Source organism: Abramis brama (genome assembly GCF_963993115.1).
Source record: "Abramis brama genome assembly, chromosome: 25".
Lineage (NCBI taxonomy): Eukaryota > Metazoa > Chordata > Actinopteri > Cypriniformes > Leuciscidae > Abramis > Abramis brama.
In genome coordinates this window covers 16785811-16802824 of record NC_139987.1, presented here as the reverse complement: position 1 = coordinate 16802824, position 17014 = coordinate 16785811, and the positions used below count along the sequence as shown (strand labels likewise).

Below are 17014 nucleotides of genomic sequence, written 5' to 3'. Positions count from 1 at the left end.
ACATTGCCTCTGAGATCAGTCCTCCTATATAACCGCCATCAAAATCTGCCACTGAATCAAGGGCAGCACAGCCGCCAGACAAGGGATGGAATGACACGCAAAGCTTTTATTTGACCAGGTCTATAGTCCAGTCTCAGTTGTGTTGTCAATAACTGTGCTCTTTATTTGTTTCATGAGCATATCTGGTCAAACTAAAACCCTTTTCATTCTCTATAACAGGCTCAAAAAAAAAAAAAATCCAAAAAGTGAGTCTGGATTAGTTTGGTGTAGTTGAATTTAGCGGCACGCGTCGTCCCGTTCTTTTCCCACACCTCTGACTTAATCGACTACAGGTATGTGGCGAGATCTGCTGACTGTCTCCTTTCACCTTCTCACACCTGATAAGGGTTTTGAAAGAAAGGCATTGAGTTACTCTTCAACTTTGTCATCATAGGTGCCTGATCTTTTCTGAGTGTGACTCCTGTGTATTTGTTGTTTGTCTGTGTTGCATTTGTAACTGGAGGAGGACGTGTGTTTGCTCGGCTTCTTTTGAAGTCATTTTAAACAGCCACAAACAGCTGTCGACTCTTCCCGGATTGTCCCCAAACATGCATTTAACGACTGCCGGCCTTTGACTCATTTGGTAATGACACACTTTAACCAGATGAACCTTAGTGGAAAATGTCTTTTAAGCACAACATTTATTTTGTATTTGTGATTAACACATTTTGCATGATGCAAATACAAGTATCTGTAGCCGTTACATCCTATACTGTATCAGTGTATGATTGGCAGCATTTCAGAAAGCTCTGCGACTTTTCACATAAAGTGTGTCATTTAGGGTTTTCCTTTATACGTGACAGCTTATTTTGATGTCTTGCGTCTCCAGGATTGTCGTCGCTCCTTAGATCAGAAGCGAGGCATGTTTGCGCGCATGTGTATGAGAGGTGTGACTCAAAAGTCTGCGTCTCCCTCTCGCTTGCACAGTTACTCCCTGTCTCCTCTGTGTAAACAGTGTGCTGTCGAGAGGCTGTCAATAAGGAGGGAGATAAATGCCGCATCTCCTACTGAGCATGCTCTGATGTCTCAGTCTGATTTCTGTCCCGACACAGTCACGCTCTTTACTGGATCCTTGCCGGGTGACAAAACAGCTTGGCAATATCTTTCCCGCACTCTTTTGTTGTTTCCGCTGAGATCTTACTTAAGAATTAATACTAGCTGCACCACAAATGTTCAAATAAACCATTTTTGTATGGTTTAAAAAGTGACATCTTTGATTAGAAGCAAGAATCCAAGAGTGTATCTCATCTCCTAAAATAGCGCAATTTTATCGCCTCCTTTTTGTGGAGCTAATGGAAGCTTTTTAATTGGTCAAGAAAGGAAGCCAGAAGCACATACGGCTCTGGTTTTATGAGTCTAGTGCTGACAGGAAGTATGAATTGAACCCTAAAGACATTGGCTCTGGCTGGCGTGGCTGTGTGGGGGTGAATAGGGACACAAAACAATGCCTTGGCATCAATCTGTCCAACCTTGTGTCTCTGGCCAAGGATGAAGACAGTTTAATGGCCCTACGCATTAGTTCCAGTGACTGTGGTGACCCTCAAAGCAGTGTTCAAAATGGGATGCACCATATGAAGAATCAGAAGGGCCAAACTAAACTCCCTGAGTGTTGCCTATAGGTCCCTAAGTGACTAGTAGTTTCGATTATAATTTGTTACCTTTTCAGCTTCCTTTAACACCCATCTATTTTCTTGAAGTGGCTTGCTTACTACGTTTTCAGATGCTCAAACTGTTAAACATGTTGTGGAAACCAGGATCGAAAAAGTAGCATGCATACTGTACAATGATTAATAGGTTTAAGGAGAGATATTGTCAGGACAACTGCATGTACATCGTTCAATATTCAAATTCATAGATATGTTGTCAATGGGAAAAGTACATAACTTGCTTTTGACTCTCTTTTTAAATGACTATAGATTATATCTTTCATTAATGAAAGATTTTTTCCAATTTGGCACACTGACCCTGGCTGAGGTTTCATATTTGGCTTCCCTATTTAGAAATAAAGCTTCCCCTCTTTTAAATCAGAAAATGATTCACTACTTCGATATTGACATGCCCTACAGCAGTGGTTTGGTGATTCTCTTTCCCATCCAATAACTTGATAGTAGGAAGTGTATATCAGCAATATTTCAAGGAATTTCATGGTTGTTCATGGGATCTTTCCAGTATCAAATTATTTACTTGTCAGGCTGTAACAGTTGCATTGTTTTTTTCTGCCCAGCATTCTTGTCTGTTCATCCATCATCCAACCATATAACTAAAATAGCAAAAAGGTCAATACCTGCTTAAATTTGAGGCCCCCTTACTGGCCTTTGTTAATCCATCCCTTACTGAGATATACATGTAATATTTTGTATGTGCAGATATTAGCTCTGCAATATTATTGTGTGTATGTGTGTACATGCATGTACAGTTTACGAATATGTGTGTGTATACAGCGTCTGAGTTTAAGAAGCACATTTATTTAGTAGGCTAAGCTTTTGAAACACACATACATTAGCTGCATTTGTTTGTTGCTTTCCTAATCCAACAGCATGGTATCACAGTAATCCTCTTTTTTGACTTTACCCCCCTGAACCCCTCATGATTTAGTTTTATTTTTTCTGTCTCTCGAAGGTAGATTGTTGTGACATAATTTTTACAACATTTTCATTTCACAGTAATATACTGATTAATTACACAGAAATTTAAAGGAACCGTATGTAAGAAATGTATTTCAATTAATCATAAAATGGCCCTGATATGTCACTAGACATTAAGAAATCATGTTCATTTCAAATACTTATATCACTGACAACAGTAGTCCGGCCAGGATATTGTCATTTTAAAAGTGAAGTTGCAGCCCTCAACTGATGTTGATGTTGTCATGTTGTGTTTTGGCCTGATGCCCCACCCTCCACCTATTTACCAATCACGAAGTCAGTAGTGTTTCGGCATCCGGGTTGCCAGCTCTGCTCTAGTTACCACAGCTGCAGCTGCAAACGTGTCGGATAAAAAATGTCTAACGTTACAAAAACCTAAAAGACATAATTACTTCGCAAAACACCTCTCATGAAGCATAAACATAATTAACAGAAAAAAAAACTTACTGTGTAGGACTCGTCACTTGCCATTGGAAGCTCCTTGTAGCAGCCTATCCTGCAGCCTATCTGGCAACCTCGAGTCGGGGGGAGGGGGAGGGGATACACTGCTCTACAGTAATTTGAAAGTGATTGCAGTACCAGTTTTGGCCACAATCTTACATACGGTTCCTTTAAGTTAAACACTAACTTGTTGGTTGGTTGGTTGGATGGATGGATGGATGGATGGATGGATGGATGGATGGATAGATAGATGCACAAGTTTAACTTTTATAGTAACTTTTATTTGTTTGCCAAAGCCAATTTTTACGTACATTTTAACTTTTAGACCCTGCATACTCATACTTCCTTGCTCTTTAAACATGTACATATACCCATTAGGATAACCTTGTTGACGACTTTGGACAGTTTCAAGTGGGTTCTGTGGTTTATCTGTGTGGAAAGAAGCTGTGGGCAGCCGTGGGGCACTGCAGGGGCCACCTGCATGCCTAGGCAACATACCACTAACATAGCCAGACGAAGGAATCTTAGTATCCAGGCCTGACATGCAATTCCCACGGCATAAAATCTCAGCCACTCATTTGGTTATCGGATCACTTTTGCACAAAAATTAAGATCCACGCCTTCTGACAAACAACACAGTATGAATGCTCATTATCAGGGCCTGCTGAGCCAATATTACCACACTTTCACACTGGGTAACAACTCACTCCAACTCCTAAACAGCTGGCTTGTGCTTTGAGTGTTTACATAGTGCAACTGTGTTGTCCTTGGAGAAACAGAGACCTCTGGTCTGTATTTTATTCGCTGTTTACTAGTTGATGCAAACAGACCCGGCTAATAGTGTATATATGTTTGTGTTGGGAACACTGTAAACAAAAGGGCCCGGGGCATTGTGTGCTCTCTCATCAGGAGCTCCAATTTAATGACTCAGTCTCTATCTGCATGGGCACTGCTATTAGATTACCTTCATTAACACACACTGCTTTCTCGTTCTTTCCCCTCCTGGCACCAGTGTTTACACACTTTTCATGCTGTTCAACTTCGTTCCTCTGCTCTTATTTGGCTTCAACTCCCCGTTATCCTCATCAGTCGTGATCTTTGTGTTGTTTCAGTAAATAACAGTTGCCGGGTTCAGAGGGCTATTAGGCATGGACATTACGTGCACGGTTGTCGTTTAATGGCCGTGTAGATCAAAATCGCAACTTGGCAGAGCTAGAATTGGTCCTTGAATGCAAAGAATGTTGTGAATGTTTTCATTGGTGTGTGAGTATTCTTTTTCTCTGTCGGAGTGATTGAAGTGTTAACAGGCTGTTGTTCTTGTCTCTACAGACGTGTGGCAAGACTTTGATATTATCAGCTCTATTATTCTATTATAAGCTAAATAGTTTCTAGTACAGCAGGAATCTGCTGCCTTCCCTGCCTTATCTGCTTCCCTTCCCTTATATATATCTTATAACATGTTATATGCTCTCTCTCTCTCTCTCTCTCTCTCTCTATGTATATATATAGCACATATATATATATATATATATATATATATATATATATATATATATATATATATATTTGCCCCCCCCCCCCCAATAAAATAAAATACAATAAAAATACAATTAATTAAAACTGTTATTACTTTTGTTGTTTTGACCCATGTTACATTTTATTAAAATAAATAAACCACCAACATTTAAGATAGGCCTAATTTTCGATACCACAGCAAACCTAGAATAACCTAAAATAAGAACAAATAAATGAATTACAAGCAATAGCCTAGCACAAATAAATATAACAGAAAGATGAAATACAGAAATTGAATAATCACATGTAACATAACACTGCGGTGCATAGTGTTCACCCTATAAGTTAAATACAGATTAATCCTTGTTAAAGTGAATGATTTTGTCTTTTTAGTTGTAACAACTAACAACTTTTTAGTTGTTAACATTTTGCTATCACTTTAAGATCTAATGCACACATCCAATATACTGATGCACATCTGATTTCTTTCTTTCTTTTTACATTCGCTTATGATAAAAACGACTTTGTTTACGTGAAAATTGACTCTCTCTGAGCGCACAGAAAACAGCGTGCGACCGAATTTAATTCTCTTGCGCATTGCTTTCTCTTGCTTATGTAAACATTCAAACGTCTTCTAGCGCTTGAATGTTTACATTTACAAGCCTTCGTCACGTCCAATGATACACTTTAGTAAAGAATTATTTAAAAAATATTATTCCAGCAGCCTGTAGCCAATACCTCAGGCTTCAGCCCATGGAAGCCCGTGCAATAATGCACCCCTGAGGCCGGTTGCATGAACTGCTAAGACTAGTCTTACAAGTTAGTCTTCACATTTGTTGGACTTTTTTGTTACGGGAGTTTTAGCGAGAGTCCAGTACTCAGTCACTGATAAACTTAATTTATATATATAGAGAGATATTTTTTTTTAAACCATTTTAAAATTTTGCATACAAAAACAGATTTTTTGAGAGTTATATTGTCACAGTGGTTGTACATTATAGTCTTGTCGCCAATGAAATTAGTTAGCAAGTTTTCTCATAATGATTTGTGCCATAAAGAGACTAAGAAATGAAAATCAACATCGGTCTCAGTCTCTAACTCTCAGACCAGAGTGAGAAATGAACCAGTGCTCTGGGCAAAACTGCCAACAAAAGTGACAGAAATGCCCCAGTTACCCAAAATAGGGCAAAAATGCTCCCAGAGGGAATTCTCTTTTATCTCAAATCAAACATTTGATTCATTTTATATAAATATATGTAAAAATATATTTTTTTACACTGTTTCAGACCTTCATGCTTTGGCAGTGTTGCACTCCCTAGCAGTAGCTTTACTGGTATTCGTCTGATATTTGTTGTTCTGTTTCCAATCTGAAAATGGAAAGTAGTTTTATTAATTTAGCTGCCAAAGCTATGCATTCACTTTATCAGCATTTGAATGCACAACATTATTATGCAGTCCATAAATTAGTCTTTTATCTCAAGTAGGAAATTCTTTCCTTTCTTACATGTCAGTCTTCAATATAGCCATGCCTAGACCGCTTATGTTCCTGACCAACCTAGTGAGTCATTCTTATGCAAAACACCCACCATCTCTGCAAGCACCACTTGACTTAAATGTTAAACCTGTTAAATGTGTGAATCACTAATTGAAAGCGATTCAGCTGTGTATTTCACCAGTGCAGTGCCATATGTTGCAGATCTTCAGAAACATTCACAGGTTAGGTCTAGTGCTAAGGGAAGCCTAGGGGTTTTCCTACCCCTCATTTTGGTCATTTCCTCCTGCAATCATCAGCCATCAGCACAACAAGAACACATCCTGAATGTGATATGTTATCTCCTGGACCTCAGGGGGAGATATGCAGAGTTCCCGCTGTGCTGGGAGTAGACAAATGTTGAATATAGGCCTAATCGTCGTCCCATTCCATGCACGCTTTCCCTGAGCATGTATTTAACATGAAGCCTGTCCGTACAGTGCAGACTACGCCCTAGTCCTTTTCATCTTTGTCTGTTTGACTTTCAAAGATCCAGTTCATGAATAGTCAGGTCGGCTCTCGATTGAAGGCTCAGCCATTGAAGACTGAGAGAATTTTAAAGAGGCTGTATAATTTTTGATGAGAAGAAAATGACTTCAAAGCCTGCTTATACTTTGTTTTACCTTTTCACTGGAATTTGACCTGAAGCTGAAAAATGGTAGTCTTAAGGGATCAGGAGACGAGGCGGTCTTCTGAGGGAACTTCACTTGTGCTTAAAAGCGACTGGAGTGAATGGCAGAAAAAAGATCAGGTTTGTCAAAACATCTAGATCTGCTGTACAGTCAGATTCCTCACCCTGAAACTTCACTTCCTGCTAAATTTGTGGTTCTGTGTGGGCCTCACCTAGTGATGTTGGGGTCAAGCAGAAAGTGCGAGGTGGGATTAATCCAGCGGAACGTGGTTCACTGCTAGGAGGATCAGGAAACTGATGCTATCTCAACCAAGTCTTGGTATGCTATCCCCAACCGGGTCGCTTCCATTAGTGGGGCACTGAAGAGGTCCAGACAACACAGAGCAGCTGGGACAGAGCTCCACTGTCGCCACCATGCACAATTTATCTTTTATTCCCTACTTCTTTCTCTATGGAAAAGTCGAAGCCCCCCTTGAGATGCGATATGCCATTGACATGTATTCCAGATGTGTTTTTCTTTGGCCAGGAGAGTTTGAATTACCGGAGGTCAGCAGAAACAGACTGTGGTATTATTGTACCGCTTTCATAGAGGGTTTGTACAATCTGAATGAACCCAGGCGAAAGTGTCTCAGAGTACTGATACATATCCGAGTATGTGACTGCATAAAGAGACAGCTATTCCCAGAGAAAAGCAAAGGATACTACAATCTTTAGATTCCTCGCAGCCTGTTCTGGAAATGCCCTCACACTAAAGGAATGAGCTAGTTTGGCAAGTACAGGGTGACCAAGAGGTTGTTTTTTACGCTTCATGGCTTGATCACCTGAGGCGGCTCAGAGCTCAGTGGTGTTTGAGATCGCAGGGTTTAGGTCAGGAATTAAAGAGCTTCTCACTAACAGGTCGGACTGCTGAAAGAATCGTATTTATTCCTCTCCTCTTTTCCGGCAAGTCTACTCTTGGGAATCCACAGAGGGATCAATACCTTCTGCTGGACGTTGCCACTGCCCAGCAGAAGGTTCATTTGAAGTACTGTTTATTTTGTGAAGTGAGAAGGTTCTTAAAGCAATGGAGTGGCTAGATGAGCCTTAGCTTGTAGATAAGATCTGATGTGTCAGGAAGTTCCATTTGCACTTAAGATTAAGCGTTTAGGATTGGGTTGTATATCACAAAGTGTTTTGTGCAGTTCTCATCAAAGTTGGAAGGCATTTCATCTCACAAAAATAAAAAAGTGTGTAGTTGACATGCTATACTCAAACTATATTAGACAATGTATTTTCTAAAGTTTTATGATTTTATATTAATTGAACAACCACACAATATATTATGTATTATAATATTTAATTATTAATTTTATTATAGTGATGATTTTCTGTTTTATTTTCTGTTTGCACTGTATTATTATTATTATTATTATTTTGTTATTCATATACTAACCAGTGCCCTTATAATTTTTAGGCAAAGTCATGCTAAATCTCTTCTATACAAGTATGCAGGCTGCACAAAGGGAGTAGGGCCTATTTCTTGTTTTTGAACAACATCAAAGCTCATGTAATGGACACACAGCCTCTGAACCCACAATGGTACATAGATTTTATTTTGCTAAGGCTTTTGCTCGATGCTGTCTCTTCCTGTTGGAATGAGAAATCCTCCTCATCCCCTGCAGTAAACACAACATCTTTTGCTGTTTCTTAAGCAGGAAACACATAAGCAGCTCTTGCCACAACCCCTAAAGGTGTCAAGTTGCTCTGTTGAAGCTGTCATGGAATTTCTGTGCTTGCCACTTCACTTAATCCATCCCGGTCCCCACCTCGCAGGGTTGATTCAGGCAGAAGCACACTCGTCCCAGAGGAAAACAGCAGCCCTCCTGTGTAATTTGATTTCCTTTTTGCATGTGACCGGCTTCACTGTCAGGAGCCGCAGGAGTAAGGAGCACAGCTTTATGACCCCGGGTTTGTGTTCTTCCTCAAGAGCCCCTTTGTTGTATGTAAATGCAAAAAAACAGATCAGTTAAGAAAGAGTGTCGGAAAGAACACCCCCACTTCTTAATTTAACTTAGGGTAATGAGTGCACATTTGCAAATCAATTCCCAGATTCCAGTGAAAAAAGGAGGGGTGAGGTTGTAAAATAATCAACTATTTAAGGGGGCGGGAAGCCACTCAAAAGAATTGCAGATGAGGGTTGGGAGAAAGAAAAGTTGGTCATTTTTGTCTTGGTGTTAAAGTTTTGGTTTGAGTATCAAAGCCTTGTGCTTTTATGCAATACCAAAATTTGACACGTTGCTAAATTGTTTTAGATATCAAAGTTCCTCTGAAACCTTGGCCTATTCATCTAAGGAAAAAAAATCAAACACTTTTGTATACATTTTTATACTAATTTTGTCCTGCACAAATAATTTTCTGCATTTAAATTTTTGCTTCTTTAGAACTACTCAATTTATCTTTCTTTTTTGTGACCTCCAGGTTTTCACACATACTTCAAGGGAAGAAGACAATTATTATATTGACATCTGACCTTTCTTTGTACGGTTGTCATGGAGATCCTTTGGCATTGACACCTTCTCTTGGAAGACTTTTGAATATTTGCATATATCACTGCACTTGCTGTTTTTAATCAGCTTTTGAAAATTTCCATGAGCACGTCTTGTTACTGCAACACGGCTTGCATCATCTGTCTTTGTTTAGCTGGACCGTGTTTAGAGATCTTATTTCCTCCCCCCAACACTGGAGATAAATATTCTTAGCGCTAAAAGCCCCTTGGGATTGATCAGAAGGATTGCCATGTATTTCCTCCCAGAGCCGGCTCATCTCTCCTCTCTTCCTTCACATAACAAGGTCAAACCCCTATTACAGTACAAGGGCTCGATACCTTTAAGAGCAGATGAGTTGTAGTTGGAGCACCTCCCTTTATGCCCGAATCAATCTAACTGCTGGAACCATTACTAGCGTGTCACACAGCGAGATTGCCACTCTTATAGGTTCTTCCAGATAGGACATGCTCTAATTTAAGCTGCACTTACTGGATTTAATCCTTAACAGCTGGACTGAAGTTGTGCTACTGATGTAGCATAGAATTAGCCTAGAATTTCACATATTCTGGAGTGTAAAAGGCATTCAGAAAGCACAAAGTCCTAGTTCTGAGTGGTTGTTGGCATGTTGCTCTGTCTGGCCTCTACATATGACTCAGATTCCTCCTCCAATGTAACTTTATGGTGATTTTGGGGGGCATATTCTCATCTGGTATGTGGAAATCATAAGTCTGATCGCTTAGAAATGTAATCCTTCTCAAGCGGCATTGATTGAAGTATCATGTCTGTAGTAAAAACGTACAGTATGTGACTTCAAAAAGATTGACTTGCCTTGGTGAGCACCATTAATAATTAATGCAGGCAAGATTGTCTCAGTTTTATTTCACTCAGCGACCAGAAATCAAGCACTTCCCACAATTCACAGTGGAGCGAAGCAGCCATTTGTGACGAGGTTATTAAAATTAAATCACCTTTGTTCTGCCTTATTCACTTCCTTATTTAAGCACTTCTTTCCTACCTCGTCTGTACCAGAGACATTTTAATGTTCATTTCCAAGTGTTAGCTATATAAAAGATGCTCTTGGAAATGTGTTATCTTCTTTAAAGTGCACTGTTTCCCCAAGGGTTGATTTCTTTTACAGGGTTAGAGATCACATAGTTCCTCTTTGAGTCCTTAGGTTTGTCAAAATCCCCCAAACGTCCATCGTTGGACTTGTTTTTGTTGTTCATCATGTACCGGTTCTAGCACCTCATAATGGGAACTCGGGGAAAACTCAGGGTGAGAGATTAATCAGCTTTCCAGATGTTGTTTTCCACTTCTGTATGCACATTCGGTCCGACTGTTAACCTGTCCCATGTCCCCCTGGTTTTCCAGAGGTCATTTAGGTGAGGTAGCTGCTATGTTAGTAGCTGTTTAGCTCAGTCTTTACTTTTCATCTCTTTCCCTGCCTTACATCTCTTCTGTGGCAGGTCGAGAGTGTTTGGCCTGTTTTATTTATAAGTCTGTTCTTGGATTCTTACCCCACTGTTTCTCCTCCACCCCCTACCAACCGCAGTCTGTTCGGCAGTCCATAAGTGTCCGCTAAAAGCTATTAGCCAAACCCTGGCGGTCTCCGCTCCCTTAACCCAGCGGGGCCACTGGGCTTTTTGTTTTCAGAGAGTAGAAGGGCAACAGTCCTGGGGATTCAGAGGTGAACACAAAGCATGCGGCTTGGCCTTTGCCGTCTCTCGTGGACGGGGCCCAATGTACTACTACTGTAAGGTCATTGTGTCATGTTATTCATGGCCATGGTAAAGTGGTTGGGAATGGGTTTGTTTTAAGTTGCATTAGTCTCTGGCCCGAGGGTGTTTATTCACTTGACTGGATATGAAGTAATAAAGCAAAGCTTTGCAGATCTGAATGGTAAGAAATAATCCTTGAAAGCACTTTTTTGTAATGCCAGGTTCCTAGTATAAACAGAGGACTGTTAGATTAGACTTTATCTCTATGTGCACAAAATGCATTAGTGTGTTTTTCAACGTAATCCTGTGTAACTTTTGGTGGATTTTGGGGCGGTGATGGACGTTTTCCCAGGGGGATGTCTGTAGCTTTTTGTTACAGGTATCACACATTATTCATCTCCAACTGAAGGATGTTTTCATCATCCCTCTCTCTGACTGCTGGAAGTCACAGCCACTCTCCTGTCACGAATTTTAAACCCCACTATAATTGTTGCCGCCGGGATCGGTAATTATTTCCAAAATCACCATGCACAATGACTCACTTTCATCCCCAGATATCTCCCGATGGCTGAAATTCTTTAGTCTTGTTGAGAAATCAGTTTGTGTTGTTATTATTCATCCGTAATTGTCCCACCACCACACTGTCATTCAAATTGGGAGAGAGAAAAGCAATTTCAAAGCTTTCTGAAAGCCTACCTGAATTACCATACCACCGGTCCCCCCACCCAACAACTGTGCGAAACAAAAAACCCTTGGCAGTCAGCATGAATTCCTATGCACCTTAAAACAGAAGACAAATTATACATATCCAGGCATTCCAGCTGCTGCAGGATTGAAATGCATGTCTGTTTTCTTTGATAGCTGTTGAATTTAGAGCGTGTAATTTTGATATAATGTGCAATTGAGCAATACATACGTATAACGCCTTAATTTTACCTAGCTGAGGCAGAAATTGTATTTTAAATCCTTGTCAACAGTGACATGAATAATCAACTTGTAAAGATGGCATTGGTTTAGCAGGTGCTTGATCTGAAATTGTGCATCTTCTTGGCTAACCTCCAACTGAAATTAATGGAATAGAAGGGTTTTTGGTGTGAAGTGAGAATTTTTGCTCTTTGCTTAGAGCAAATTGATCAAATTACTTTATTAATACTGATTTTTACAATGTTTCCTAACCTCGTGACCTAAGTTTCTGTCCACACTCAGTGACAATTTTGCCTGACATCACAATAACAGAACTTACTTTACAGTTATATGGACCTTGATTTTAGACCAGCGAGATTTCCTGTTGGTCATATTGCTTCTTAAATATGAATATAAATATGAACTATTAAATTATTATTATTTTGGTTGCTCAACACTTATTATTGTAAAACACAATTATTATTTGTTAAAATAATATGCAATATTCATAATATTTATATAATTTATATAATATTAAATAAAAAAATGCATATGTACATTATGGAATTGTTTTGCATATTTAAATTAGTGACTATCACCTCCACAGAAATGCTCCCACTCTCTCCAAAGTTACTTTGTATTTTTCCCCCCTTATTGTTCTTGCCTAAGATAGTATGTATGTAAAGGATCATATAAATATGACATTCAAATAAAACTGAATCAAGTTGTTATTAAAATTGAATCGAATTGTGCTGAATCACATTGAACTGTTTAGAAATAGCAAAAATTGTCAAATTGTAAAGCAGTGAATCATGAATCAATCAATCGCCGTCAAATATTCACAACTGCGAATGTATTGTGTGTTGCTTTGAGTTGCATATATTGCTATTGTTTATATACCATATTTTCTCAATTGCATGTAATCCAAATAGTGACCACCGATTCTCTCTTGCAGGATCTCGACCCAGACTGGAGGATGCTGCGCCACGGGTTGTCGAACACCCCTCAGACCTCATTGTTTCCAAGGGTGAACCCGCCACTTTAAACTGTAAGGCCGAAGGTCGGCCGACCCCCACGGTGGAGTGGTATAAAGATGGCGAGCGAGTTGAAACAGACCGGGAGGATCCGCGCTCCCACCGTATGCTCCTCCCCAGCGGCTCCCTATTTTTTCTCCGAATAGTTCACGGAAGGCGCAGCAAGCCCGACGAAGGGGTGTACGTGTGCGTAGCGAGGAATTACTTGGGCGAAGCTGTCAGCCGTAATGCCTCTTTGGAGGTCGCAAGTAAGTCAGCTCATTTGTACTCTGATCCTTGCCTCATGCCCTCTTCCTCAATCTCTCCTGCAAATTTCCGCAGTGCTCATCTCATTTTTTTCCCCTTCTATAAAGCTTTCCCATTTTGTCCTGCTCTCCTCATATTTTTCCCTTCTCCTCCATCTCCACTCGATCTTGTTTAGTCTTTCACTGGCTGCGGCGGCCCATAACCATCGTCCCTGGATGGAGTAAAGCACTGAGGTCATTGTTAGTTTTAGAGGAGGTAATCTGATTTGTGGTATTAATGTAAATGGATGTTAGCTGGTATTCGAAATAAATTTAACCCCAGAAATAGCCAAGAGAGGAGCGTAATGCTGGCTGCTTCCAGGTGACAGATGTTAGTAAAAAAAAAAACACACCAGCATCTCAGTGTTTCTCATGGAATGGCTCCAGGTTTTAGCAGCAGGGCTCGCCATATCCAATACACACTAATTAAATGCTGATGGCACTATTTGATTTCGGTCATTAGATTATCGCCAATTACATTATGCTTCTGCAACGTTATGTTTTTGTCATGCGACCTTAGAGCGATCGCTCTGTGATTTGTAATGCAGAATCGTTTATAGGTGGCCTGTAGACCTGCAGAACTTATATGTCGTCGTCAAAGGACAGATCCTTCACCTGCTCTAGTATTTCACCATCTGGTCTGAGATATCAGAGAGACATAATAGTCCCCATGTTCTGGCACTGCTTGGAAAGAATAGCACTATTCTCACACAATTCAAAGCCAGAACGCAGATTCGGTCTCCAGCTACTCATAACTCCTGTCTATGAAATTCATCTTTCGTGCATTACTATTGCAAAATGCTTTAAAACCCAACGTATTTGCAATTCAGTCACACTCAGCTGTCTAATTAGGATCTGAGCCTCCATGTTGAGCTCCAACGTGATTTATCATGCCTGCTGCAATATCTTTATTTAAAAGGGAAAGCAAAAACAGCAATATTACTTTTGATGTCTACCGGGTTTATTGAAGTTGCAGCTCTTCAAAGCTATAAATAGAAATTATTTACTGCATGATAATATTCATTCTCATTCTCAGTGAGTTTTTTCAGATTGGATTTCTTTTAGTTAAATTTTGAGGGGGAGGTTAAAAGCAATGAAAATTGGATTTCTCTCATATTTCCATATCAAAAATATTTGATTTTTCAGATTGGATTTGAACAATATCTCTATTTAGTTATAGGACTGACTGCTTGATGATATTACCAAAGCCATTAACCTACATTTCAGATTCATTTATTAGAGATATCCGGCGCCAAACAGCCACCTTGCGGTTTCAAAACTCTTGAGTTCATTGTAAGTTCATGATCCATGAGGGTTACGGAACAGATGGTCTGTTGAATAAAAGAAAATGTTTTATTGTTGCGGAGAAAATTAGTTTTCCAAAGTTGCATTTAACATGGTGGTTTAGGTTCTGAATACGATATAGTCAGACTATAAATTTTATGCTTGGAAATTTGTATGACTTGGTAACTCTTTTTACAGCACTATCAAAAAAAATACGCTTTTACTTCAGTCAACCGAAAACAAGCTAAACACATAATCAGACATCTGAAAATCCCAAGTTTACCCTTACAAATGAAAGGTTTTTGGATGAGTTCTTCTCACATTGAGCAGAAACGTTTGCAGTCCATGTGCCTCGAACGAGACTGTCATTATCATTAACTGCAGACTGAATGTGCACAGTGGAAAGAATTCTTGTACACAAATAGTTCTAGAACCCCATAGGAGTTGATTCTAGGTCTAGATTGCTGAACCGCACATCCTTGCCAGTTATCTGTCCTATCCTTTATCCTTGCTCCCATCATCCTGGTGGCCTACATCATTAGTTATGATATGTTTGTCCCTCCGTGAGATGACAATGCTACATTTCTTCTAGGGATGTCTGCAAAAATGGCCTAAAACAAGAAAGAATCACATATATTCGAATATTAAACGTTTGTATGTATGTATATACAGTACGTATATATGTGTATATATATAAATAAATAAATACATATAAATGCCCAGAGGCTTGTTTTAATATGCATTTTTTCCCCCTTAACCCTCTGGAGTCTGAGCGGTTTTCTGGGCCCTTGAGATGTTCTGACATGCTCTTACATTTGTGCTTTTTTCAGTTGCTTATAAACATATTAATGGCAAAGGTGTAAATTCACTCTATAAAGCACAAACAGGGCTACCATAATATGTGAGCCACGTGTATGTACATGTTTTAATTTTTGAGAGAATAATGTTTATGCGTGGATATTGAAAAAACTAAAAACTAAAATTTCTGAAATAAGGCCACAAAACACATAGTAAATATGTGTCAATAAGACTTTTGACCAATGGATGTCGTCGCCTATAGTTTTTTCTTCAAAATTATGTGAAAATAGTCTTGCTTTATCGTTCAAATAAAACCATACATTGATTTAAATTGATGTAAAACAGGTTTTGCTTGGAAAGCCAATATGCGAGGGGGCGTGAACGAGGAGTGGTTTTCACCTGAATTACCACCCACTCTGCATAATGATGAGCCATTCACACAGGTGTGAAACTGGCTGAGCCACAATGCTTGGACAAAAGATATTTAGAAGAAGACTTATATTGACCATTTAAGATTTTGCTTACATCTATCTTGTACATATGTTGTGCTATTTTATTAAAAAGGTTACAATTACAACAATAATTACAATTTCAACAATATTTCAAGTGTACTCTTTCTTTGTAAAAAAAAAAAAAGATTATAGGCCTACATTTTATCTATGTATTCATTACTTTGAATATAGCCAACATTGGAACAGCTAACATCTTAGTTGATGACTTTATTTTTGACAAAAATATTAGGCTATTTTATATATAGATTTTTACTCATCTCAGTATAGCAATACAGTTTGCTAAAACATCATCATTCGTTGACGATAGGCTTATTTACTTTAAATCCAGGAAAGTTGTTAGTGAAAAAATTATTAAAATTAAGATACAATTGATACAAAACGAAATTCGTTTTAAAGAAAGGATTTGTACTTTCTGTTTTGAGGTCTCTGTGAAAGTTTGAAAGTCTTTTAGTGTTTTTTTTTTTTAGAGCTCGCGTCCATAATGGAGAAAAAACAGAGCGCATGCCGTTCATTCGTCAATAAACAGAAACCCGAGAAGGAAAAACTTACTAGTATTCCTCAGCTCGTATTCCTCGTATTCCTCATTATTCCTCACAGCGCTGCAAGACGGTGTAAGCAAGTAATGTTCTGAATAAACTTGTGTTTTGGTTTTCTCGAGCTGATGGGGGCGTTCACAGGATTGCGCGGATTACCTCAGCCATTTGCGTTTGAATAGCGTGCGCTCTCCGTGGGCGGAGTCACATTACATTTGAATTAGCTCTAATTAGGTCGACTGGAATCGCTCTCTTTTAATACAGATTTCACAAGATGAGAATATTTGTTTTTTATATAAATTACTTCATTTAAAAGAAGAGATTTCAAGCTTCATAAAGACATATATCACTTGTATGTGTGAGAAGTATTCACTGAGTTATGGTTCATTTTCGGACGCGTTTCAGAATGGACTACACGGACAGAGAGAAGGCAGAACTCGCTTCGTGTTTATTTTTCTTTATTTGTCGAAAAGCACAACACTATGTTTTTATTGTGAGTATACATAAAAATAATACACATTTAACAGAATCGATTGATGTATGGAACTCCTATGGAAAATCAAAGTCAACAGAGTATTCATGAGTTTCTTTTACACTGATAAAAAAAAAGCGAGCTGGTAT

At 39.0% G+C, this 17014-nt stretch overlaps 1 protein-coding gene across 6 annotated transcripts in view; it reads left to right on the top strand.

The window, feature by feature from the left end:
* robo3 (roundabout, axon guidance receptor, homolog 3) overlaps positions 1 to 17014 on the top strand; it is a gene marked incomplete at its 5' end in the record, with an annotated part of 146644 nt that overhangs the window by 74178 nt on the left and 55452 nt on the right. For all 6 annotated transcript variants that reach the window (XM_084103858.1, XM_084103857.1, XM_084103856.1 and 3 more), the window contains one exon: positions 12904 to 13230. In XM_084103858.1, coding sequence (XP_083959984.1) covers positions 12904 to 13230 — 327 coding nt within the window. The remainder of the gene's footprint in view (positions 1 to 12903; positions 13231 to 17014) is intronic.